Below are 22,017 nucleotides of genomic sequence, written 5' to 3'. Positions count from 1 at the left end.
GGCTGTTGTGGGCTGCGACTCGGACGCATTCGGACACGACCCCCCCCCCCGCATGTCATGTCCAGACGATGGATGTCCAGGAACGCAGCCACGAAGACCGTCAAACGCTCGCTCGCAACTCCATCCAGTAGGACCTGAAGTGGCCCCTCCCCACCATCGCTCCTTCGCTACCTCCCTCCTGTCTGCTCAGCAGCTCACAGAAAAAGCGCAAGCAATGTTGGCCGCTACCGCAACGCCCCCACCCCTCGCCCTCACCGACCACATCATCAGCGCTCAACCTTCAACCTCCAAAATGCAGGCCACCGCAGCTTCACCTCCTACTCTTCTCCCACTCGCCCTCCCCCACCCCTTCCCAAATCCGTACCTCCCAACCCCAACCTCCCACCCCGAATACCAATACCTCTCCCTCGTCTCCACCATCCTCGCCCACGGCACCCCGCGCCCCGACCGCACCGGCACCGGCACCCTGGCCCTCTTCGCCCCGCCACCCTTCCGCTTCTCCCTCGCCAACAACACCCTCCCCCTCCTCACAACCAAACGCGTCGCCCTCCGCGTCGTGTTTGAGGAACTCATGTTCTTCATCCGTGGACTGACCGATGCGACCGTTTTGAGCGGGAAGGGAGTCAAGATATGGGATGGGAATGGGAGTCGCGCGGCGCTGGATGCACGCGGGTTAACGCATCGACGGGAGGGCGATCTCGGGCCTGTCTACGGGTTCCAGTGGCGGCATTTCGGGGCTCGCTATGTGGACTGCGACACCTCGTACAAAGGACAGGGCGTGGACCAACTGAAAGAGGTCGTCAAGCTGATCATGGAACGTCCCACCGACCGCCGGATCCTGTTCTCGGCTTGGAACCCGACCGCCGTCGGCGAGATGGCCCTCCCGCCCTGCCACGTCCTCGCCCAGTTCTTTGTCACTTTACCGCCGCCGGAAAACAACAACGGCACCACCACCGACACCCAGCAACAGAAACCCCCCCGCCTATCCTGCCAGCTCTACCAACGCTCCGCCGACCTCGGCCTCGGCATCCCCTTCAACATCGCTTCCTATGCCCTGCTCACCCACATGCTCGCCCACGTCACGGGTACACAGGCCCACGAATTCATCCACGTCATGGGCGATGCCCATGTCTATGCGGATCATGTGGAGCCGTTGAGCGAGCAGGTTGGGAGGGAGCCGAGACCGTTCCCGACCGTGAGATTTGGAAAGGACGGGGGTGCGGGGACGGTTGAGGAGGCGGTGCGGATGTTGGAGGGGTTGGAGTGGGGGGACGTGAGGCTGGAGGGGTATGACCCGTTGCCGACGATCAAGATGAAGATGTCGGTTTGAAGTTATGCGTCGCTGTAAGGTAGTTGCGGCGTGTGCGGACAGGATAGTCTCTTTGTGAGTTCGGTTAGGTTGTGCTAGGTAGACGCTTTCTGGTTATTTTGATCGTACGCGATTTTGATCGTACGCGATTTTCGCAAGCCGTGTTCTAGTGTACAAAATGTCATATCGTGGGAAAATCCTTTTTGTCCTCTACGGGTGGTGAACAACGTCCCAAAGCTACAACACAACCGTTATTGATCGTTAGTCTGCGCCCGAATGCAAGAGCGAAAAAGATGGTATGGTCCATACCTTAACAAACCCATCAGCCCCCGCCGTCGCCAACCGACTCTTCCCGCCACTCGTCTCGCCCACAAAAACCGCCCATCCATATACGGAGGGGAACACGATGTTGCATGAACGAAGAACACACATTTTTGGGATATGATCGGAATCAAACTTACATATCTATTTGAATGCATCCCAAACATGAAAAGAGTGGTCATAGAACGAACATGTCGCAACAGTATCCTGGACTCCTTCACTACCTCCATCGGCCTTCTCTAGTCTAGAAGCTATCTGATCACTTCCATACCACCAGTCAGCCCCATACGCCAGAGAGGCATGATCCATGTAGCTCGCCTGAACTTCCACACTAGCCGCATCTTTCATTTTCCCGATCAGCACCAGAGGACAAGGGACAAGTTGTCAGATGGGGTGTTAGCACGAACATTGTCCTGTGATTCGCTTACCGCTATCAACGTCCAAGATATGGAATCCATTGTGCATGCATGCAGCCAAAAGGCGCTGTGAATTCGTGGGATGCCACTTAAGTCTCCATACGCCTCCGCCGATGTGGTGGTCAATTAGTGGGGATCGCATTTTGCGCGTGTCCCATGTCAGGATACGTTCGTCGTAACTGGGAGCAGTGTGTTTAGAGGTGACGGCTAAAACGACGGTCATCGTGACGTGGGTGGATGGATTACCTTCCGGTTGCCAGCAGGTGCTCTTTGTGCGGATTCATTTGGATGCTGCACACACCAGCCTCGTGCCTGACACGCCAGAGGTCAGATAGACGCGGATTTCTCAGAAGTTTAGTTCCTGCGACCCACCTCCTACTTGTGAACGTAGAATATAACGGATCCATGCGCAGATCCCAGCCCTTCAACGCGCAATCATCCCCGCCAGTGTAAACAACGTTTGTGTCCCAACAATTGTAAGCGGCGATCCATGCTTCGTAATCGTGTCCATGCCACTCTTGCAGAAGACGCAACTCGCCGTCAGCTACGGCAAGCTGGGAAATGCTTCCGTCACTTGAACTGAATACGATCCGCGGAGACCCCTCGGCATTCAAGCGGTTGGACCATTCTAGAGAGAGGTTCAGAACTCCATCCTTTCCATTGTGCAGGGAAGCTACTGGATTGGGCTTGGCTGAGTCCTGGGAAGATTGCACATTCCCATCAGCCATGTGGCCTCCCCCCTGTTCCAGAACTCTTCACTGTTTGTACCTCATCGAACTGATAGAGATGCGTTGACCCCAGTGAATCCACCACGCCGAGGCAAGGCTTCTCCGCAATCATTTGTTGTGACCTATACCAAAAGGTCAGTCATACGGAACGATCCCGTTGAAAGCGTGAGTATGCCCATCGGCCACGCACCACTTCATGTCAAGGATCGCCCCACAGTCACGGCGACTTTCCTCCTTCCTTTCTGACGAGCGTCGATCAATAAGAAAACTGCCACATCGAGCAATTTCTCGCTTGATTCGCAGGGAAACTCACACATCCAGTCCAATCTCCCCTTTCGAGACATTGTACATAAGGAGGCGCCCCAGTCTGCTCGCCGCTGGGTCTGAGTGCCCTTCGTTCTCACTCTCCGCTATCCCGCTGTCTTCAGGTGTGCTGGAATCACTCGGCACTTGCGTCGCGGACGCCGGCGCCCACAACGTGCCATCCTTGACGACCTGATATGTACCCACGGCTATCAACGACGTCCATCCTGGAATAGGACAGGATTCGACGGCGTCCGCGCTGTATTCTGTGTCAATTCGTGAGTGCGTTTTCGTCGACATTATGTGCTACAGCGAATAGGAAACTCAGAAGGAACCCAGAGAATGTATATACTGTATGTACACAGGCAAGCCAACTACCTTTTGACCCGTATGCTATCATACATATATGCCGCGTCTGCTTGTTACAGCAACTCGCGCAGTACAGTACTCGTACGTAAAAAAATCATACTCACCAGCAACTCGGCGCTCCGGAGGCACTCTCTGGAACCGCTGGCCGACCAGACCCCATTCCCACCAGAACCAGACCTTCGTCAGCCATCCCCCACCGAGACGCCCCCTTACACTCCATCAAAATGACACCAAAGGTCTCCTCGTCAAAAGGCAAATCAGGCACGCAAAAGTCCGGCCAGAAGTACCAAAACTCCTTCGCATTCAAGCCCAACAAAAACAACGCCGCCGCCGTGAAGATATACAACACGCCCGCCAAAGGGATTTGTCAGAGATGTTTGGATATCATTGATTGGAGGTGGGTGTGGTTAGACGACGACGGAGTCTTTTCCGGGTATGGTTGGGGGCTTTTTGAATTCGGGGAACGGGTGATTCACGATTTTGGGTGATCTTTTTAGGAAACGAATGAACAAATACAAACCGCTAACGCAACCCAAAACCTGCCTCGCCTGCCACCAAAAACGGGTCACGGACGCCTACCACGTGCTCTGCAAAGGGTGTGCGGAGACGAGGAAGGTGTGTGCCAAGTGCCAGGAGGGGACTGATATCGTCCAGTAAGTTCACCCATAATCAAGATTGTTCACGGAGACGAACACTTACAGAACGTCTACATCTCTAATTGCCCAGACCAGAAGTGAAAACCCCCGCAGACCTGCTCAAAGAATCGCAAGAGCAGCAACGGTTCCTTGCGGCCATGACCGAGCGGCAACGGAGGTCGTATTTGAGGAAGATGGAGAGGGGGGATGAGGATGGAGCGAAGAAGATTGTCGTGGCGGCGGAGAATAATGATGATGGCGGGTGGAGTGATTTTGATGATGATGAGGAGGACGAGGAGGAGGAGGATGAGGAGTGAAGGGAGGAGGTGATGCTGAAGGTGGATCATGAGTGAATATGGGGATTAATGGAAGTTGTAAGCAAGCTGTGCCGGCGCGGATATACTCCCGTAGAACGAGAGAGTTTTCGGTATTCGTGCAAAGCCTAGACTGTACGTAGTGGTGTACAGTACATGTAGGGAATTCCTCCAGTACATGTAGATAAATTCAATATTTATCGATTCCATTTCGTATCATCCATGATATTGTCCGTCTCTGTAATCCCCAATCTGTACTCCCCAAATGCCATCCATCCCATCACTTGACCAAAGGCCTAACACCACTCCCCTTGTCCCCACCCGGCAACTTCTCCTTGATCCTCGCCATTTCCTTCAAATAAGCCGACGCCGCTTCGTCCAGTTCGGTCGTCTCTGTCTCTGGAAACCCTTCTTTCGCTTTTTTGGCCGCACTGCCTTCTGATGAGGCGGTTGTTGTTCCCTTTTTTCGCTTGCCGCGGGTGCGCTGTGAGTGATATGGGTATGCGGTATTAGCCTGGGTATAGGATGGGGTGGGAATCATGGGGGGACTTACGAAAGAAGATTCCCAGGTTGTTTTCCTGGAAGACGCTCATATCATCAGAAACATAATGCCAACAACAAACAAAGAATGATTGGATTCATCGGGGAATGAACGACCGGGCGCATGGAGGGTTTGGAGGATGGGTTGCACTGCAGGGTCGTGTTGTCTTCCGACTCTGCAGAGCTACCCGGACAACTTCTCCGCCCCCCCCCCCCCCCCCCCCCCCCGTAGGGCCGCCTTCGCACACACTTACTTCTTGACCGCCTCCTCGTTTTTCCGCTTCTCCTCTGCTTCGGCATGCATTAGCTTGAACCTTTCCGCGAAGGAGCCGTCGTTGCTGTTGTTTTTCTCGTGATTTTAGCCAATGTGCTGATACGAGGGATGTCTATCCACCATCATAACAGCACATGCTTCCCCTGCGCAGAGCAAAGATAAGCCCGCACCTGAATTTGTTGGTCGCGATAGGCATCTTTATCGTCGGTGCCGAACCGTTGGTTCCATCTGTGTTTGTGGCAGTGGGGACATCCAGCGCAGGTTTTGATTCTATCGAGCTCGCGGCGTGTTTGGAACCCGGTGATGGTGTCCCGTCAGCATCTGTTGTTGTCGATCGCTTCGGCTCTCCTGGTCCCCCTGCTGGTGACGCCAGTTGCTGTGATGGGTCTCCTGACATTTTAGGTCCTCTATGGGATTCAGAATTGCAGCAGAGGGGAACATGCGCCAGTCAGTGTGCCAGACCCGAACCATGTGCTTACGTGACGGGCCGGACGCCCCAACTTTTGGAAGCGGGTGTTCCCGTCCGACTTGCTCAACGTCAGAACTCCCTCCCACTGCTCACCACCTGCCACCCCCAACATCTCTCAACACCAACAAACCATGACTGCAACCGCAACAAACCCGCTCGAAAATGCGCTGGACGCTTTCGCTCAAATCAACTGGGCCCACCCTTCGCTCTGGATAGCCGCTGGGAGTATTGTGTTTAACCCCACCATGTGGAATATCGTTGCTAGGAACGGTACGTCGGGATTCTGTGAGGCAGGGGATTGTGAAATGGTTGTGAAGTCGCAGAAAGCGTTGCAAACGTTAGGATGCTGGAATGCCTGAGAATGTTGAGCGGAGCGGGGACGAGCAACCGACAGCGGGCCTCAGGAGCTGGACCTGAATGAGCGTCCACGGGTGACAGCAAACACTGGGGGTCTCGGAGAGCAATGGCTGAGCGGGTAAGCTCGAGTCAGCTGGGCGCTCGCGCGAGCATACTTGACGAATGGCAAGTCACGTTCCTCGGTTCTAGCGGAGCTGGCACCCAACGTCCTCGTCGCCAGCAGACCAGAAACCCCAATCTCCACTTACTCACCACCCACCTCATCTCGCAGAATACCGCAACCAAAGCCTCACCCGCCTCCTCGGGTCTCCCATTCGGGGCTGCTACCTCCTCGCCTTCGCCATCTTCACCCTCGGTCTCCTCCGCGACTATCTGTTCACGGTCGCGATGGACCATCAACCGGTGACAGAACTGCTGGACCACTCGTTCATCAAGATGTATGCGGTGGCGAGCATGGCGGTGGGCAACGTGCTGGTGTTGAGTAGTATGTTCAAGTTGGGGATTACGGGGACTTACTTGGGTAGGTGCGGGGCATGGAGGGGGTGGTGGGGATATGTTTTCGGTCATGGCTGAGATGCATATTGAGAACGTATCCCTTCTGTTTTCTAGGCGACTACTTTGGCATCCTTATGGAAAAACGCGTGACCGGCTTCCCCTTCAACCTGATCGAAAACCCTATGTACTTTGGATCCACACTCTGTTTCCTCGGCGGTGCTCTCTGGTAAAATTCTCTCCCCCCCCCCCCCCCCCCCCGGTCCCATCGCCTCCCACTCACATCCCCCGCTTCTCAAACACTCACCCCGATTTGTTGTTTTTGTAGGAGAGGAAGCCCAGCAGGCCTGGTCCTAACAGCCGTCGTCTACCTCGTCTACGCCATCGCGGTTGAATCGTTCGAGGGGCCGTTCACGGCGCAGATCTATGCCCGGAGGGATAAATTGAGGAGTGGCAAGAAGGAGTAGAAAAAAAGATTCGGCTCTTGAACGACATCTTTTCGAAATTGGCGCTGGGACAGGTGGTGGGGTATCTGACACATATGATTTAAGGGTAGGTGGCGTAGGTGGGGGGCGTAGGTGGGGGGCGTAGGTGTAGAGCTGGTTGGTGTAGGATATAGACATGATGTAGGGTGGCCTTTCATTTATTTCAACCCTTTTGGGACATGCCCGGAATGTAGGTATGAACTGAATGCATACACAGGAGACTTGCATGATTGTTCAGTCGTGGAAGTTATGGTACAAATTAGGTATCAAAAGCGTTGGGCACACTAAAGACATCGGACCATCCGCAGCAAAAATCAGCTAACCCTTCTTAAGAAAAGCTAGAAAAGTGCGTTGGACTGTCCTTTGCGTTGGACTCTGGCACTCACTTGCCCGGCTGCACGCACCGCGGGAAGTACCGGGTCGAGTATGATACGAGACCTTTGGCACGGGTACACCGTTGGGCCGAATGAGCTCTTCCGTTTGACTCACGCGGAGGCTACCACCGAAACATCCTGCAACTACTATGCTTCCAGGTTGCAGGCCATGGTGATTGGCGATCCCACGGGAAGTGCGGGTTATCGATTCTGGTATGGCCCGTCCCGATTCCACGAGCGGCTTGCCAGAGTTCGGACCAGGTCGAGATCAAGGGTCGATGCACCGGTACGATATTCCTTGACCGTCTTCGCGAACCGCTGGAAATAGGAGAGTCGTACGACTGGTACAATCCAACATCACATCGTTGATGATGTCGCCTTTCATTTGTCACGGGATATATATGTCTGACGATTCCATCCATTCATGCTGTCGCCTAACATCAGGCGATCCCCATCTGCTCGTCAAAGCCCCGCCAAAATGACCACTTCATCGCCCCCAATCCAAAATGTTGAGCACTCATTACGGCAGCAAAAGATCGAGCACCACGTTCTGCCGACAAACATCAACCGGTGATGACGCCCCCCGCCGGCCGCCTTCAGTTTTTCTCGTCAAATGCAATGTGTGCTGCTGTTGCTGCTGCTCGCGTACGGCAAGGCGTTGCATGTCCAACGCAAATCCCACAAGCTTCACACCGGAACCATCCGAAGATCCCTATCCGCCGCATACACCTTTGCCTGCACCAAATCGGTCCACTGTCAGCTTAAGGTACATATGCCACTACTTGCTCAACCTTACCTTCAACCCATGCAAATCACTTGACATCTTCGCAACCCTCTCCCCCGTCTCCTTCGCGATATTCAGCAACACAAGCTCGCGGTCCTCTAGGGGCGCGTATTTGAGTATACTTCGCTCGAGATGCTTGAGCTGTTTGCGCAGTGAAGAGATGTCGGCGGTGAAGCCTTCGATTTCAAAGTCGCGGCGGCGTTTGAGGGATGCGTAGCTGTTTGGGGGATGTTAGTAGTGGGTTGGCTAGGAGGGGCCTGCGGATGTGGGAGGGTTTACCTGGCGGTGAGGGCGGAAAGACGGGCTTCTAGATGGCTGACACGTTTGCGGTGCGCGCGTTCAATCGTCTCCAGCTTTGCCTGCAAAAACCAACCTTCAGAGGGGACTCCCAAAAGTGACAAGATGACCATTTGTCCCGCGACTTACGTTATTAGTATTAACCTCCTTCTCATACTTTCCCAACTGCGTCCTTAGCTCATGCACGATGTGTTCCTGTTTGCGCACCAGTCGTTCTTCCACGAGCTACAAACCCGCAAAGCCAATCCTATCAGTCATACATGTCCACCAGCCCTCAGAGGCACACGTACAATACCTTCTCAGCAACCTCAACCTTCTCCTTCTCAGCCGCAAGCTCCTTCTGGCATTGGTGCAACTGCTCGACCATCGTGCTGCGCTCCTCCATGAGGCGGCGTTCGTACGCGTGTGTAGATTTTTTGGTGTGTATCAGCTCTAAACGACATCATCACGGTGGGCGACATCAGTCACAAGCGGCACACGGTGGCTCAAAGGTTCCACTTCGCGCACCTCGGATATTCTCCCTACTCAGTGCCCTCAGCCGTTGACACTTCTCCAACAGATCCGCCATCTTCTGCGTTTCATGCTGTCGGCGCACCCGCTCTTCGTCCATTTGGAGCTGTCGGTCGCGGCGAAGGCCTGTTATTGTTGCTTCGTAGTTTTTCGCCTGTTGCGATCCGGTTAGTGGTTTTGTCGACTGCAATTATTCTTTTTGGGAGGGGGGGGGGGGGGGGGGGGGGGTGTTACCTGATCGGATAACTGGGTGCGTAGTGATGACACCGTGAGCTTCAACGCCGCGACCTCGTCCTCCATGATGTGGATGTCCTCTTCCTCCGTGTGTCTATCCAGCACCGCCTGCGTGACACGACGTCCACCAAAATCAGGCACCCACACCCATTTACACCCCAAACAACGAAGAATGCACCCCTACCTGATCAAACTCATCAATCCCGCCACCCATATCGCGCGCGATCTTGACAAGCCGCTTATCGAGCTGGTCCCGGAAATAGGTCGTCTCGGCTTCTGGGCGTGACCCAATTTTCAACAGGTATCGGATCTTTTTGCGGTCTTTCAGCTCTTGCACTGTGGAATATGAATGCGAATGCATGGCGTTAGGCATGAGATGGTGGCGGGCGCAATGATCGCGGCGGCTTAGAGTTAGGATTGGCGCTCGCTGCAAGCTGCCACGGACGTCGCTTCCCTCGCCTTACCCACCCTCCTCGTCGCCCGGCGCTCAAGCATCCCAGCCCTCGCTGCGTTCGAAGTTACCCTATGCCCTCAACTCGGGCATCGGTTTGCTCCGCTTCGTCTTTGGTTTGCTATCCCTCCCGACACTTCCAACAACACGACACAACCCGAACCCCCAATCGCCATACACCCGTCATTCCCACAACCTACCCTTCAACTCATCAACCTCCGCTAACAACTTCAACACCCTCCTTTTCTCCTCAAACAGCGCAACCTCAGCCTCACTCAGTGCCGCCTGCAAATCCGCAATCTCTCCCGCGCGCTTATGAGCCTCCCATGTCGCCTGGTGCACTTCGTCGTGGTGCACGCGCACAGTGTCGATCAAGGACGCTGAGGCGGTGTAGTCTTGTTCGCATTTTTCTGAACGAGGTACCGGGGAGTGCAGTAAGCGGGGGACGCATGGGGTGAGTGAGTGAGCGAAAGGCGGTTGGGTAAGTCTAAGCTCACACACACATACAAACGCACCTAGCCGGTCGCGGTAGTAGTTGAGCAGGTCCTGTGAAAGCGGTAGCTTGCGGAGCTCGGCGTCCATCCCTACCCTTCCCTTCTTTCTAGTTGAACTCCCGTGGAAATGGTTTCCTCAAACACTCTTTGCAATCTCCAACGGTGCACGCGAGCAGCTTTCATATATGTACACGTATGTACTCTCTTATGCTTCACCAGTATTAATGCGCTCAACGTCAGTGAGGGGTGGTCGGGGTGTCAGGTCAAACATCGTCTGCCGGGGACTGACAACCGTCCGAACAGGCGGACATCTTGAGGGATGGCAGGGCGCATCTGATCTGGGTTAGGTTAGGGTTAGGGTTAGGGTTAGGGTCAAGCTCCTGCCATTCCTGCACAGACAGAATCGCATTCAGGTGACATTCTGCATTTGCATTCCACAGAGAGCCGCCGTAGGCGGGGCGATTGCTATGGCTGCAAAGCCCCTGCAATGCCGTTATGCTTACTAGTGCACGTTGCCTGGAAGCCAGTGGACAGTCTCTGCCTTAGAGGAATGTCAGGAGGGGTTAGGGTTAACCCTTTCGTTAACAGACATCATCCCGACTGCTTCTTGCACGCGGATTGCGCAATGGCGGTGATGACTCACGGAAGAACGCGCTCCCTCCCCCAGAGTCTCCCCTGAGTTCTCCGCTGCCCTCTTCATCTTTTTCCCCCAACGAACACCGACCGGCCTTTCTGACACTCGCCCCCAAGTAAGTAGATATCCTACCGCAAGAGCAGCCGTCTCATAGGCTCTCGTTGCAGTCACTATTCCTTCGAGAGGGAAACAACTACCCCCCGCCAACTGTCTGCTCCCTCCTCCCTAACCTCCTCACCATCTATCTACCCGCAATGTGCGACGCCGCCCAACCCCTCCCAACCGGCGGCCACCAACACCCGCAACAACCCCGCCCACCCCTTACATTCACCTCCCCAACCCGCCCAATCCTCACCTCCTCCAACTACCTCCAAGTCCAAACCCACTACGCCCGTCTCCTCACCGAACACTACATCTGGCTCTTTGGCGGGTTCGCCACGAAACTGGCTCAAAATCGTACCCTGTTACAACGTTACCTCCCGAAAATCACACCACCACCCGGGGACGATGAGGAGAGACCCCTGGCGGTGGATCTGGGTTGCGGACCGGGCTTCCAAACCATCCCCCTTCTTCATCTGCATTACACCGTCCTCGCCCTCGACGCATCCCCACAAATGCTCGCTGAACTCACCTCCGAACTCCCGCACCAAAACCTGCCCTCACACCATCTCACCACAGCCCACGACGACCTCCTCCTCTTCCCATCGTACGTCCCAGACGCCACCGCCGCCGTCATCGTCTGCATGGGGGACACGTTATCCCACCTCGCGACGCTCAACGAGGTCCGCAAAGTCGTCGCGGATGCCCACGCGGCGTTGAAACCCGGCGGGAGGCTGGTCCTGCAGTTCCGCGACCTCACACGCCCACTCCGCGGCACAGACCGCTTCGTCCCCGTCCAATCCGACAGCTCGACCATCTTCACATGCTTCCTGGAATGGGAAGGCGAATGTGATGTAGACACCGGCGACGCTGGATACGTCGAGGGCGACTGTACGGGGAAACGGACACCGCAGCAGGAGTTCAACGGCCTCGCTGCGGGGAATCAAAAGACTAATGGAAATACAACAAGCATCAACGCATCACCCCACCACCACCAGGCACACGTCGAGTCTTCCGCCGCACGGGAAATAGCACCATGCGGCAGCGGCCGCCGCGTGAAAGTACATGACCTCGTCTACGTGCGCAAGGGCAATGGGACGTGGGATATGTGCAAGTCGTGGTACCATAAGCTGGCGTTGAGTAGTGAGTGGGTGGGGAATTATATGCGGGAAGTTGGGTTTGACGTGTTGGCGGAGGATGAGGGGGAGAGTCTGGGGGGGATGGAGGTGGTGGTGGGCGTGAAGGTTGGCTCTTAGGGAGATTTTCACAGTGTAGGCCACGGCGTAAGGACGATGGACTTTCAACATGCATCTGGAGTCTGTGTTGCATAGGACAATGGATTAAATACACGTGTTACGCAGGACCCTCTCTCGTACGCCCTCAGATTCCCTCATTTCAACAGTAGACCTCCTTAATCCTCCTCCTCCCCCTAACCTCCCTATAAACCTCCTCCGCACTCTTCGCAAACAGCACCTGTCGCTGCCTCAACCTCTCCCGCACCCACTCCAGCGGATCCTTCTGCACCGCCTTGAACGGCGTATCCCGTTCCTGGAGCGTGATTTCGAGTAAGGTGGTGATCGGGTGGGGAGTCGCGCCGTAACGCCCTCGTCCGCGGAGGTACTTTTTGAGGAGTTGCGTTTGGAGGATGGCGCCGTTTTTCTTCACGTATGCGTCAGCTATGCGAAACAGAGATGGGGACCTGTCAGTCTAATGATTCTCTCTCCCTGAGCAATCAGCTACCTCGTCTTCAGCTACCCACCAATATAAGTCCTCCCCAACTCCAACCCCTCCTCCTTCCCTTTCACAATCGCCTCCCCCACAGCCGCCTCCATCTTCCTCGTCACCGGTTTCCTCAACCACCTCATCTGCAACAACGCACTGTCCACCGGCTGCCCCTTTATCTGATCACACAGCGTCAGGAATCTCGTGTATTCTGTGTGAAGGATATTTTTGCGAAAGGTGACGATTTTGTCGCCGCCGTCGGAAATCAGCCGGTCGATGAATGCGCGGCGGGTTTTGGGGCCGCTGAGACGCGGGCCGGAGTGGGTGGCGGGCGTGGGAGGGAGGTGCGAGAGTGCGGTCGAGTGCGGGGAGGTGGCGGCGACGGTGCCGTGGGTGTAGACTTGCGGGCGGCGGATTTCGCCGGGGGTCGTTGTTGCTAGGGATCTACTACTGTGCGGAACGACGGCGTTTGAGTAACAGAGGATAACTCGGAGCGAGATAAGGTAGACTGGGTGCCCCTTTTTCAGTACCTGCAGGTGTTTGTTGATATCACTGAGGCAACACATCTCTGCACAACGGATCGGGTGCCTGCAACGGGAAAGTAGGAGTGTGAGGACAAGGACGTGAGAGAATTGGCCCGGAAGACAAGGGGTTGGGAGGACATGATCAAAGAAGCGGAGGCATACGAAGCCCGATACCTGATATTGAGAGCATGGCTGTGGCTAGTTTGGAGCGCCGTGGGAAAATGCTGTCTGCAAATGGAGTTCTCCTTGCAAGAACGACGACGACGAAAAGTGGATGAAGCGAGGGCCACATGAGAACACGCTTGCGGGTGCGACTCCCGAGCATAGCCGCCCGCAGAAGTCGACGGCCTGCTTGCACACTGATCAAGTGTACCCACGCTAACCTTTAAGCACGCATACTCTAATTGTCGAGTGCCCCAGTCAGGGTTAGGGTTAGGATTAGGGTTAGTAACACCTAGCCCTAACCGGCCGAAGTTTGTTATGGTACAGCCAGGGAACATAAAGCTGTGCCCCCCCTCTAATTGAAATCAATGTCGGTCACTCACGTGAATTTGGCGTTGCGGCAGTCGCTGATTTATTCCTTCGGGGGGAACAGCTTTATGTTCCCTGGCTGTAGGTTGTTTATGTCGCTTATGAAGTGTTAAGTGGAGGGTAGCGTGGATAGCAAACACGGGTAGCGCCGTTAGCAATTCCCTATTAGAACTCGCACAATTCCATCCCCCATCTCCCCTCTCCCCACCACTCCCTTGTAGGATTGTTTCCTTTGTTGAACCGCAGGGGAGCATTGGGATTCCTATATTTTACATGTTCCATTCACAAGCACAATGTATAAACGTAGCCGGACGCACGACTGAAGCCGACGTCATTACAAGGACAACCCATGTTGGACCTCAGATCTTGAGCCCAGCAAGGCCGGACGACAGGAGGTCCCAAATGACCAGCTTTCCGTCGACGCCGCTGGTAGAAAACTTGCTGACGCTGTCGGATGCGCCAGTGTGGGGACGGACGCAGCTGTTCATAAAATGTTTCTGTTCAGAAAATTCCCCTGCCACAGCCATACCTTGTTCCCAAAGGCCCGACTTACGTGATGGTATTCTGGTGAGTCGTGTTCAGCTCAACCTTGGGCGCACTTTGTTGCGCCCTGCTGTCCATCTGCTGGAACATCTTGAAGGCCGAGCTCGCGGCGGCAGCCTTCTTCTGTCCTTGGTCGAGTTTACCGACCACTTCCCTGAGAGGGCATGCGCAGGTTATGAGAATGGGTAGAAGACATTGGAGTGGCATACGACGCAACTTTTACCATTGTCCGTTGCGCTCGGCAAGGAGGTACGGCGTGCAATCATGTCCCACGCCGACAATGCTAGTCTCCGACGTGAAGATGATGGAGACCAACGGAAGGCCACCGGTCGGGATGGTGACCACAGGGTTGTTCGGTCCGTTCGCAATAGCGACGGTAGAGTCGTGGGCTGTAACACAATTGACGATCAGACATGTACTGAAGGACGTCATGAAGACACGTTCTTTGAGACTTACAAGCAAACGCCACGTAGTTTCCGCTGGGTGAAAACGCAACACTATGGACCCATGCGCCGGATGCGCTGGAAAACTCGCCACATACGGTGTTGAATGGTAGTTTCTCTCCCCAAACGGGTGCAGGACTGGAGATGCGCTTCTGTTAGCGTTGTGCACAGCTTTCCCCTCCTCCATAAGGTAAATGATCCAATATCGGAACTTACATTTGGGCATCAACTCCTTTGACGTAAGCCGAGAAGACCCGAGCCTAGGCGTCGCTAGTTATAATTCCTTGTCCGTGCAAGAACCGAACGCCATGACAACATACCTTCATATCCGTAGATCCAGCTGCCAAAAGGATGTTGTCCGGATGCCAATCCACCGAGGTAACAGTGCTACGAATGGGTTTTTTGATGTGTTTGGCAACCCACCAGTTGTTCTCCACTTCGAAGTAACAGACAGATATCAGACGTGCACCGCTAGCGACGGCGAACTTGTTTTCCTTCGGGCTCCACTTGACAAAAGTGGCTGCCCTGTTGATACGCAGAAGACACAGGCTTGCCTCCCAACGGCCCAGCTTCGCATCCCAGTCCCAAACATACGCGTTCCGGTCTTGCGAGCAGGTCACCAGTCGGTTGGTGTTGGGTGCCCAATCTATCGACGTGACGAGCTTGTCGTGCTGAAGCAAAGAGAGGGTAAGCAGGAAACACCTCTCCCTCAAGCAACGGCGAGGTGCCTACTCACCTTGGCCAACGTGTGCAACAAGTCCCAGCCGCCAGCGCGATTCTTCTGGTAAATTTCGACGTCGTTGTTATTGGGGCTCACAGCGACCTCTGTAAGTACCAGGAATAAGTCGTTGTTTCTGTGAACAGTTGACGGACTCAACGATAGCATGAGACGTACGGGTGCGATCCTTGTTGAAGGCGTGGCACGTGATTGGGATGCCTGTGGCAAGTTGGTGGACTTCTGGGGCCGACATGACGAAATGCGGTTCTTTGCGAAACGAGATGGCAATGTGCGCGCGGCGCGATGAGGGCTAGGACTCTGTACAGTCGACTAAGCCCTTTGTGGTGTGAGAGGTGAGGACGACGTTTGGAGCGAACGGGAGCCGCTGTTTCCAGATGTTTGTGAGCGAAGTGCAAGATGGAATGTAGTGCCTTGGCGCTATGGCGGCTGGTCGGTTGCGTCCCGCTATTTAGTCGCACGCGCCCAACTCACCAACGAAGTTAACGGACAATGGAGGGTAACTTCTGTTGTGCAGATTAGGGTTATGCGTGCCATCTGCCATCTGCAGATTAGGGGATATGCGGGCCTCGCTCCAAACGTTTCTAACGGTTTTCTAGAACGCTAAGCATCTCGGCAGAGTGAGTGAGGCGCCTTTCAACCCTGTCAGACAGGCGCCTTTCAACTTTTTCAACCCTGTCAACCCCTAAACAAACCCCACATCCCCGCCCTCCCTGCCCTCCACTTCCCTCAACCTCCGCGTCTCATCCCTAAACGCCACAAGCGCCTCCCACGCTTTTCCACTGTTGATACTCTCCCTCGCCAGCTCCACGGCCGCAACCAGGGAGGGCGCTTTGCCCGCGACGTAGAGCAATGCGGCCACGTTTAGGAGGATGAAGTCCGTTATCGCCTTTCTCGTATGTTCTGACGTCGTGGGGGTCTCAGAGGATGAGATAGCAGTAGGATCCCTCAGCACCTCCCTCATCAACCTCGCATTCTCCCGCTTCCCACCCCCAACCACATCCCTCAACGGTCCACCCTCCAACCCAAAATCCGCCGGCGTGACAATGCCCTCCTCCACCGCGCCCGATTCCGTGAGCGACCACACGTGCGTGGCGCCTTCCGGGGAGATCTCGTCGAGACCCATCGCGCCGCAGACGACCCAGGCGCGGGTGACGCCGGAGAGACGGAGGGATTCGGCCATCATGGGGCCGAGGGAGGGGGTGTGGACGCCGACTACTACGCGGGTCGGGCGGGCGGGGGATGAGAGGGGACCGAGACTGGATGGCGGAGATAGAATAGAGGTGTGTTAAATAGAGTGTAATGGTGATTAAAGACACTGTGATGATACAACGTACAGGTTGAAGATCGTGCGCACACCCAACTCTTTCCTGGCAGCCGCGACGTATTTCATGGCCGGGTGGAATTTTTGCGAAAACAGGAAACAGAAGCCACCGTTGGGTTTGTTGACTAATGTGGGGACCGAGGCGGGGGTCACGCTTGTTAGGTGACAGTCGAGGGCTTCCAACACGTCGGCCGACCCGCATTTCGATGATGATGCGCGGTTGCCGTGCTAAACCAATGAGGAAATGAAATGGATGTCAATACATGAAGGAATGCCAGGATGGATGCTTGCTCGCGAAGCGTTCATGAGCGCGAGCTGCTCGCTTCGCTCGCAGAAAGTACAACGCTCGCCAAGAGCTCTGGTGAGGGAGTATTGCGTCCCCGGGCTAAGGTGACTAGCTGACGCTCGGTATAACAGTGGGCTCACTCTCGTTCGCGTACCTTGGCAACAGAACAACCCGCCCCCGCAGCAACAATGCCAGCCGCAGTCGAAACATTGAAAGTGTCCATCCCATCCCCACCCGTGCCCACAATATCCACCCACTCCCCGATATCTCCAGTATCCCCGTTCACGCACCCTTTCTCAACCCCCAAAGCAGCCTCCCTCATCGCACTCGCCACTGCTGCGACAATCGCAGGATCCGTCTCCAACCCCGTCTGCTTCAAGAGCACAAGAAAAGCGCCAATTTGAGCGTTTGTTGCTCGCCCGGCCATTATTTCGAGTGAAGCGGAGCGAGCGAGGGGCGCAGTGAAGGTTGTGGCGGCTGTGGGGGAGAGGAGGAGGGTGATATAGTGGGCGAAGGGGTGGCGGTGGGAAGTGGTGTCGGTGGTAGCCTTGGTGGGTAAAGCGGCCGGCGCTACCGTAGTGGTTGTGGTGGTGTTGGTGGTGTCCGTGGTCATTGTGTCGGGAGTCCGAGGTTGGGAACTGGCGAGAGAGGATGTTCTAAGAGGAAGGAGACTGTCCTTCCACTCCGTACGTACTTTACTATAAGTACAGTATATTCTGGTTGGCAGGCGGGTCCTCTGCGGGTCCTCTGCGGGTCCTAGTGCAGCAGTGACTGGCTGGGGAGGGAAAACGGATGGGGAGGGAAAACGGAGGCGGCGGAGGGAGGGCGAGAAAAGTTACGAACGCTCCGAACGTTTCTAACGGTTTTCCAGAACGCTAAGCATCTCGGCAGAGTGAGTGAGGCGCCTTTTAAACCCCTCCTGACGCCCAACTTCCTTGTTGCTTCTGCTCGCAAACTCCCCGCATCTCGGAAACAGTTATGAGAAGGTGCGTCCCAGTGGATCCGGGTGGGAGGTCGCTTCCTAACCTCGCCCACTCACTTTGCGTCTTCCCCTTTCGAAACCTCGCCAAACTCACTTTGCGTCTTCCCCTGTAGCTTCCTCCTTTCTCGCGGCACTTCCGCTCTTCCTCGCTTGACGTCCGCAACAGCAATGGCCCCTCTTCAGCCTTACCGCGCCATCAACCTCGCCACCAGTCCTGTTAGCAGCAGTCGCGGGATGGCCACCGCTGCGAGTGGCAGTGGAGGCAAGATCGTGGTCAAGAACCCGGTCGTCGAACTCGACGGTGATGAAATGACGCGCATTCTTTGGGCTTGGATTAAGGAGAAACTGGTTCTCCCGTATGTTGACGTGCCCATCAAGTACTTCGACTTGGGGATGGAGTACCGTGACAAAACGGATGACAAGGTCACCATCGAGGCCGCTGAGGCCATCAAAAAGTACAACGTCGGCATCAAATGTGCCACCATCACCCCCGATGAAGCCAGAGTAGAGGAGTTCAAGCTGAAGAAGATGTGGAAATCGCCGAATGGAACGATCAGGAACATCCTGGATGGTACTGTCTTCAGGGAACCCATTTTACTGAAGAACGTGCCTCGTCTCGTTTCGGGGTGGACACATCCCATCATTATTGGTCGTCACGCTTTCGGTGATCAGGTGAGTGGGACCCGGTCGAAAATTCCACACAAAAGAGCGAACGTTGATTGCTCCTACCCCACCCTATCTCAGTACCGGTCAACAGATTTCATTGCCGACGGACCAGGCACGTTCGAGATGACGTTCAAACCAGCGAACGGCGGACCAACAAAATCTTTCACCGTCTACGAGTTCAAGGGAAGGGGAGTAGGGATGGGCATGTACAACACAGACGACTCCATCCGCGGGTTCGCGCAATCATGCTTCCAAATGGCTGTGCAGCGCAAGATGCCATTGTACCTTTCCACCAAAAATACCATTCTGAAAGTGTACGACGGCCGCTTCAAGGACATCTTCCAAGAAATCTACGAGAAGGAGTACATTGACAAGTTCAGGCAGCTGGGTATCTGGTACGAGCACCGTCTGATCGATGACCAAGTCGCCCAGGCTCTGAAGAACAGCGGAAACTTCATCTGGGCCTGCAAGAACTACGACGGTGACGTGCAGTCCGACACGCTAGCCCAAGGGTTCGGCTCCCTCGGTCTCATGACATCGGTGCTGCTGACCCCTGACGGAAAGACCATGGAGGCCGAAGCCGCTCACGGCACGGTCACCCGTCACTACCGTGAACACCAGAAGGGCAAGGAGACGAGCACCAACTCCATCGCTAGTATCTTTGCGTGGAGTCGGGGACTGGCGCACCGTGCCAAGCTGGATGGGAACGACGCGTTGAAGAAGTACTGCGATGCTCTGGAACAGGCGTGTATTGACACCGTGGAGAAGGATGAGATTATGACGAAGGATTTGGCTTTGACTATCCATGGGAAAGGGTGAGTTGATGAGATACCTTCAACAGATTGGACATCTCCCGGAAAGGCGTGATTGACACTTTCTCCCACCCCACTCATCACAGATTGAAGCGCGAACACTACGTTACCTCCCGAGAGTTCATCGACCACGTCGCCAAGCGTCTCGACGCATCCATCCACAAACCAACCGCTAAGTTGTAGAAAGCGCTCCACACTTCCTGTATGCAGTATCGCACCAGCAATAGAATATCAATATTCCTCACAACCATACACTTTCGAAGCGCACCTCTCTCATATTCACATATAAATATATACAGCGGTTGACCCGCAAGAAAGACAAAGACTGGGGGAGAAGGACCCGCAAGAAAGACAAAGACTGGGGGAGAAGGTTTCTGAGGTTCTTACATACAATAGGAACGCTTGATGGGACTCCACGCTTAATGGATATATCTACAATAAGGAGGCCAGATGGAGTGGAGTCCGGGTTGATAGGAGATTTCAAGGAGACACGGCTTTTTGCTACCCGACTTATAATAGGCTGGCGTCGGCGGCGTTACTGGCCAATGGGAAGGCCACGTAGGGTTCCCATTGGTCAATGGGAAGCGTGTCCAATGGGAAGGAACGTTAGGCCGCGCGTCTAGAGGCGGCAACGCCGCCGACGCCAGCCCTTGCGCGCGAAATTTGGGAGGCTTCGCGCCTGATCTCCCATAGATTCCACCGCTCGTGCACGGAAAGAGTCGTCTGAACATGGAGGATTGGATGGACATGCAAGCTACGAGATACTGTAGAAACCTAGGTCCAAAAAAGAAGGTCGGATATGATTGAAGAGAAAAAGGGATATTTGACATACAAGTAACATGGACAAAGGGATTCGGAGACGTGAAACCAAACCAAGTTGTCCAGATCCAGGGTTGGGGTGCGTCTATATGGGGTTCTGCAGTTATACAATGTCTGCGACGGGCTCGGATACCATCACCGTCCATCGACCGTCGCTCATACATCCCCTCACATGATACAACACGCTCCCCGTCCCCCCTTCCCCCGATTGACCATCTTCGCCGCACACACGAACACGTCCCCAACGCCATCCCCCGTTTTGGCACTGGTCTCAAAGTACCGCACCTTCATATGCGTGGAGGTGGACAGCTCCTGCGCGAGCTTGTGGCCTTCTTCGGTGGTGACCGGTTTCTGACCGATCTTGGCGAGGCCTTCGAGAATGCCGGCGTCGTGGCGCAGGTCGGTTTTGCAGCCGACGAGAATGCGTGGGACGTGTGGGAGGAAGTGCTGGGTTTCGGGATTCCACTAATGCGTGGGAAGGCGGGGTTAGTTGGGGACGGCGGCCGAGGTGCGGTGGGAAGGGTATCGGGTTACCTTTTCTCTTATATTGTTGTAGCTTCCTGGGGCGATGACAGAGAATGCGAGGAGTATCTGAGAGTGAACAATCGATTAGTTTGAGACCAGAAACCAGACAAGCAAATGGAATCAGCGCTCCATCTCGGAACGTACCACATCCGTGTCGGGGTAACTCAGCGGCCGTAACCGATCGTAGTCCTCTTGTCCGGCAGTATCCTGCGAGAAAACGAAGGACAATGATGAATAGGCATTCACGAGTTGGCGGTCCACATGCATTTTGTTTTATACTGTACCCATAGACTGAGCTCATATGTCTTGTCTTTGACTTGTACTCGCGATATATAGTTTTCGAAGATTGTTGGTACTATGGATGGAAAAAGGATGATGAATACCGGCATAGAGAAAGTGATGCACCCAGCAAACATCTTTTGCGGACCCCCCGGATTCCCTCAACGTCCTCAAATCACTTCCAATCCCCGTCAACCTACGTACCATACTCCTCAGGAAACGGCTCGCCACTCTGCACAACCAGCAAACTCGTCTTCCCAGCCGCTCCATCACCGACAACGACCAATTTCTTCCGCTGCTTTCGTATCGACTCCGTAGAGGCCAGATGCGGTTGATACGTTGTCATCATAGCGGTGTCCAATCCTCCGTTGAACGGTAGATGTGTATTCGGCTGTTTTTGGGCGGCTCCGTTGTGCTTTGGCACCTCGATTGTGTGGCGGATGGGTTGATTGCGCTGCTGATTTGTCGTGCGCAGCTGCTACGAATGAGCTCTGCTGAACGAGTTAAGCCGGTGTGTGTTGCTGCAGACTTCGTACTGTATGTACTTTGGGAACCTGTGGTTTTTGCTGCCGTCGAAAACTGTTGTTGAACAAAAGCGATGCGTGAGACCCGCGTTCACAAGTACATGAGCATATATGCAGCAACACTCCTCAGCACTTTCTGCGTAGTGTCGGAGGTAGTGTTGGAGAGAATGCGTTGCACCATGTTGAATGACCTACCAGCGAAAGTCGGCGGTTCAGAACTGGGTGCGTGAGTCGTGGCGTAGGTTCTGGTTGTTGTGACCTTGGCGGGGAATACAACAACAGGGACCAGAAGCTGCCCGCGGGAGGGATATGGCGTGCATATGGTTGGTCATGGTGGGCAGGGTGATGTTGTGGGATGGGTGCTTTGGCCCGCCTCATTGTTTTGGCCCGCCTGGGTGCTCAGTTTCAGTTA

The 22,017-nt window shown here is 54.9% G+C and overlaps 12 protein-coding genes across 12 annotated transcripts; 5 read left to right on the top strand and 7 right to left on the bottom strand.

The window, feature by feature from the left end:
- Nucleotides 1–400: 400 nt before the first annotated feature.
- On the top strand, nucleotides 401–1,547 carry EV422DRAFT_511650 (thymidylate synthase/dCMP hydroxymethylase domain-containing protein). The gene has a single exon (XM_053069029.1). It carries the CDS (start codon nucleotides 572–574, stop codon nucleotides 1,328–1,330), a length of 759 nt encoding a protein of 252 aa, XP_052930095.1. The 5' UTR covers nucleotides 401–571; the 3' UTR covers nucleotides 1,331–1,547.
- Nucleotides 1,548–1,774: 227 nt separating this feature from the next.
- Nucleotides 1,775–3,377, bottom strand: EV422DRAFT_490438 (WD40-repeat-containing domain protein; the record flags this gene model as incomplete). Its single annotated transcript, XM_053067466.1, has 8 exons — nucleotides 1,775–1,971; nucleotides 2,059–2,225; nucleotides 2,293–2,358; nucleotides 2,419–2,744; nucleotides 2,815–2,896; nucleotides 2,965–3,042; nucleotides 3,088–3,177; nucleotides 3,253–3,377. The coding sequence occupies 8 exons, from the start codon at nucleotides 3,375–3,377 to the stop codon at nucleotides 1,775–1,777; spliced, it is 1,131 nt and encodes a 376-aa protein (XP_052930094.1).
- A 125-nt stretch (nucleotides 3,378–3,502) lies between these two features.
- EV422DRAFT_14259 (uncharacterized protein) lies at nucleotides 3,503–4,537 on the top strand. Its single transcript, XM_053064819.1, has 3 exons — nucleotides 3,503–3,843; nucleotides 3,944–4,099; nucleotides 4,173–4,537. The coding sequence occupies exons 1-3, from the start codon at nucleotides 3,671–3,673 to the stop codon at nucleotides 4,396–4,398; spliced, it is 555 nt and encodes a 184-aa protein (XP_052930093.1). The 5' UTR covers nucleotides 3,503–3,670; the 3' UTR covers nucleotides 4,399–4,537.
- Nucleotides 4,538–4,551: 14 nt separating this feature from the next.
- EV422DRAFT_13940 (uncharacterized protein) lies at nucleotides 4,552–5,739 on the bottom strand. Its single transcript, XM_053064799.1, has 4 exons — nucleotides 5,380–5,739; nucleotides 5,190–5,273; nucleotides 4,949–4,973; nucleotides 4,552–4,879 (listed from the first exon to the last, which is right to left on the bottom strand). Exons 1-4 carry the CDS (start codon nucleotides 5,604–5,606, stop codon nucleotides 4,676–4,678), a joined length of 540 nt encoding a protein of 179 aa, XP_052930092.1. The 5' UTR covers nucleotides 5,607–5,739; the 3' UTR covers nucleotides 4,552–4,675.
- On the top strand, nucleotides 5,704–7,332 carry EV422DRAFT_511631 (phospholipid methyltransferase-domain-containing protein). Its single transcript, XM_053069028.1, has 4 exons — nucleotides 5,704–5,948; nucleotides 6,307–6,555; nucleotides 6,645–6,756; nucleotides 6,856–7,332. Exons 1-4 carry the CDS (start codon nucleotides 5,810–5,812, stop codon nucleotides 6,992–6,994), a joined length of 639 nt encoding a protein of 212 aa, XP_052930091.1. The 5' UTR covers nucleotides 5,704–5,809; the 3' UTR covers nucleotides 6,995–7,332.
- Nucleotides 7,333–8,073: 741 nt separating this feature from the next.
- On the bottom strand, nucleotides 8,074–10,244 carry EV422DRAFT_549502 (uncharacterized protein; the record flags this gene model as incomplete). Its single annotated transcript, XM_053071714.1, has 10 exons — nucleotides 8,074–8,121; nucleotides 8,183–8,387; nucleotides 8,450–8,529; nucleotides 8,597–8,692; nucleotides 8,763–8,899; nucleotides 8,975–9,131; nucleotides 9,212–9,319; nucleotides 9,396–9,547; nucleotides 9,863–10,072; nucleotides 10,178–10,244. 10 exons carry the CDS (start codon nucleotides 10,242–10,244, stop codon nucleotides 8,074–8,076), a joined length of 1,260 nt encoding a protein of 419 aa, XP_052930090.1.
- Nucleotides 10,245–10,869: 625 nt separating this feature from the next.
- EV422DRAFT_575179 (S-adenosyl-L-methionine-dependent methyltransferase) lies at nucleotides 10,870–12,145 on the top strand (the record flags this gene model as incomplete). Its single annotated transcript, XM_053073202.1, has 1 exon — nucleotides 10,870–12,145. Exon 1 carries the CDS (start codon nucleotides 11,045–11,047, stop codon nucleotides 12,143–12,145), a length of 1,101 nt encoding a protein of 366 aa, XP_052930089.1. The 5' UTR covers nucleotides 10,870–11,044.
- On the bottom strand, nucleotides 12,126–13,503 carry EV422DRAFT_511621 (uncharacterized protein). Its single transcript, XM_053069027.1, has 3 exons — nucleotides 13,142–13,503; nucleotides 12,649–13,061; nucleotides 12,126–12,565 (listed from the first exon to the last, which is right to left on the bottom strand). The coding sequence occupies exons 1-3, from the start codon at nucleotides 13,273–13,275 to the stop codon at nucleotides 12,285–12,287; spliced, it is 828 nt and encodes a 275-aa protein (XP_052930088.1). The 5' UTR covers nucleotides 13,276–13,503; the 3' UTR covers nucleotides 12,126–12,284.
- A 522-nt stretch (nucleotides 13,504–14,025) lies between these two features.
- Nucleotides 14,026–15,623, bottom strand: EV422DRAFT_491393 (WD40-repeat-containing domain protein; the record flags this gene model as incomplete). The annotated part of the gene is made up of 8 exons (XM_053067528.1): nucleotides 14,026–14,146; nucleotides 14,220–14,363; nucleotides 14,433–14,598; nucleotides 14,666–14,790; nucleotides 14,869–14,912; nucleotides 14,973–15,323; nucleotides 15,389–15,477; nucleotides 15,548–15,623. 8 exons carry the CDS (start codon nucleotides 15,621–15,623, stop codon nucleotides 14,026–14,028), a joined length of 1,116 nt encoding a protein of 371 aa, XP_052930087.1.
- A 29-nt stretch (nucleotides 15,624–15,652) lies between these two features.
- EV422DRAFT_13845 (glycosyl transferase family, a/b domain-containing protein) lies at nucleotides 15,653–17,987 on the bottom strand. The gene is made up of 4 exons (XM_053064791.1): nucleotides 17,573–17,987; nucleotides 17,153–17,545; nucleotides 16,726–16,940; nucleotides 15,653–16,647 (listed from the first exon to the last, which is right to left on the bottom strand). The coding sequence occupies exons 1-4, from the start codon at nucleotides 17,609–17,611 to the stop codon at nucleotides 16,074–16,076; spliced, it is 1,221 nt and encodes a 406-aa protein (XP_052930086.1). The 5' UTR covers nucleotides 17,612–17,987; the 3' UTR covers nucleotides 15,653–16,073.
- EV422DRAFT_511617 (putative isocitrate dehydrogenase [NADP] precursor) lies at nucleotides 17,924–19,829 on the top strand. Its single transcript, XM_053069026.1, has 4 exons — nucleotides 17,924–17,984; nucleotides 18,094–18,652; nucleotides 18,725–19,461; nucleotides 19,545–19,829. Exons 1-4 carry the CDS (start codon nucleotides 17,977–17,979, stop codon nucleotides 19,639–19,641), a joined length of 1,401 nt encoding a protein of 466 aa, XP_052930085.1. The 5' UTR covers nucleotides 17,924–17,976; the 3' UTR covers nucleotides 19,642–19,829.
- A 391-nt stretch (nucleotides 19,830–20,220) lies between these two features.
- On the bottom strand, nucleotides 20,221–21,815 carry EV422DRAFT_511614 (P-loop containing nucleoside triphosphate hydrolase protein). The gene is made up of 5 exons (XM_053069025.1): nucleotides 21,286–21,815; nucleotides 21,087–21,157; nucleotides 20,947–21,009; nucleotides 20,812–20,868; nucleotides 20,221–20,742 (listed from the first exon to the last, which is right to left on the bottom strand). Exons 1-5 carry the CDS (start codon nucleotides 21,428–21,430, stop codon nucleotides 20,446–20,448), a joined length of 633 nt encoding a protein of 210 aa, XP_052930084.1. The 5' UTR covers nucleotides 21,431–21,815; the 3' UTR covers nucleotides 20,221–20,445.
- Nucleotides 21,816–22,017: the final 202 nt, after the last annotated feature.

Source organism: Fimicolochytrium jonesii (assembly GCF_025526975.1).
Source record: "Fimicolochytrium jonesii strain JEL569 chromosome Unknown EV422scaffold_1, whole genome shotgun sequence".
Lineage (NCBI taxonomy): Eukaryota > Fungi > Chytridiomycota > Chytridiomycetes > Spizellomycetales > Powellomycetaceae > Fimicolochytrium > Fimicolochytrium jonesii.
The sequence above is the reverse complement of the archived record's forward strand: the minus strand, read 5'-3'. Positions and strand labels throughout refer to the sequence as shown.

Bases quoted from the DNA above. Each gene is read 5' to 3' on its own strand.
- EV422DRAFT_13940 (XM_053064799.1), bottom strand. From the start codon at position 5,606: ATGTCAGGAGACCCATCACAGCAACTGGCGTCACCAGCAGGGGGACCA. The intron at 5,274-5,379 runs GTGCGGGCTTAT...GAAAAACAACAG, and splicing joins ATCGCGACCAACAAATTCAG to CAACGACGGCTCCTTCGCGG. The intron at 4,974-5,189 runs GTAAGTGTGTGC...AGCGTCTTCCAG, and splicing joins AACGAGGAGGCGGTCAAGAA to GAAAACAACCTGGGAATCTT.
- EV422DRAFT_14259 (XM_053064819.1), top strand. From the start codon at position 3,671: ATGACACCAAAGGTCTCCTCGTCAAAAGGCAAATCAGGCACGCAAAAG. The intron at 3,844-3,943 runs GTGGGTGTGGTT...TGATCTTTTTAG, and splicing joins TTGGATATCATTGATTGGAG to GAAACGAATGAACAAATACA. The intron at 4,100-4,172 runs GTAAGTTCACCC...CTAATTGCCCAG, and splicing joins GAGGGGACTGATATCGTCCA to ACCAGAAGTGAAAACCCCCG.
- EV422DRAFT_511650 (XM_053069029.1), top strand. From the start codon at position 572: ATGTTCTTCATCCGTGGACTGACCGATGCGACCGTTTTGAGCGGGAAG.
- EV422DRAFT_511617 (XM_053069026.1), top strand. The intron at 18,653-18,724 runs GTGAGTGGGACC...ACCCTATCTCAG, and splicing joins GTCACGCTTTCGGTGATCAG to TACCGGTCAACAGATTTCAT. The intron at 19,462-19,544 runs GTGAGTTGATGA...CACTCATCACAG, and splicing joins TTGACTATCCATGGGAAAGG to ATTGAAGCGCGAACACTACG.
- EV422DRAFT_511621 (XM_053069027.1), bottom strand. From the start codon at position 13,275: ATGTCCTCCCAACCCCTTGTCTTCCGGGCCAATTCTCTCACGTCCTTG. The intron at 13,062-13,141 runs GTACTGAAAAAG...CGTTCCGCACAG, and splicing joins ATATCAACAAACACCTGCAG to TAGTAGATCCCTAGCAACAA. The intron at 12,566-12,648 runs GTGGGTAGCTGA...TGTTTCGCATAG, and splicing joins GTTGGGGAGGACTTATATTG to CTGACGCATACGTGAAGAAA.
- EV422DRAFT_13845 (XM_053064791.1), bottom strand. From the start codon at position 17,611: ATGACCACGGACACCACCAACACCACCACAACCACTACG. The intron at 16,941-17,152 runs GTACGCGAACGA...TCATTGGTTTAG, and splicing joins CGGGTTGTTCTGTTGCCAAG to CACGGCAACCGCGCATCATC. The intron at 16,648-16,725 runs GTACGTTGTATC...TCCGCCATCCAG, and splicing joins GTGCGCACGATCTTCAACCT to TCTCGGTCCCCTCTCATCCC.
- EV422DRAFT_511631 (XM_053069028.1), top strand. From the start codon at position 5,810: ATGACTGCAACCGCAACAAACCCGCTCGAAAATGCGCTGGACGCTTTC. The intron at 5,949-6,306 runs GTACGTCGGGAT...CTCATCTCGCAG, and splicing joins GAATATCGTTGCTAGGAACG to AATACCGCAACCAAAGCCTC. The intron at 6,757-6,855 runs GTAAAATTCTCT...TTGTTTTTGTAG, and splicing joins TTCCTCGGCGGTGCTCTCTG to GAGAGGAAGCCCAGCAGGCC.
- EV422DRAFT_511614 (XM_053069025.1), bottom strand. From the start codon at position 21,430: ATGATGACAACGTATCAACCGCATCTGGCCTCTACGGAGTCGATACGA. The intron at 21,010-21,086 runs GTACAGTATAAA...GTTTTCTCGCAG, and splicing joins CATATGAGCTCAGTCTATGG to GATACTGCCGGACAAGAGGA. The intron at 20,743-20,811 runs GTAACCCGATAC...CCCACGCATTAG, and splicing joins ACAACAATATAAGAGAAAAG to TGGAATCCCGAAACCCAGCA.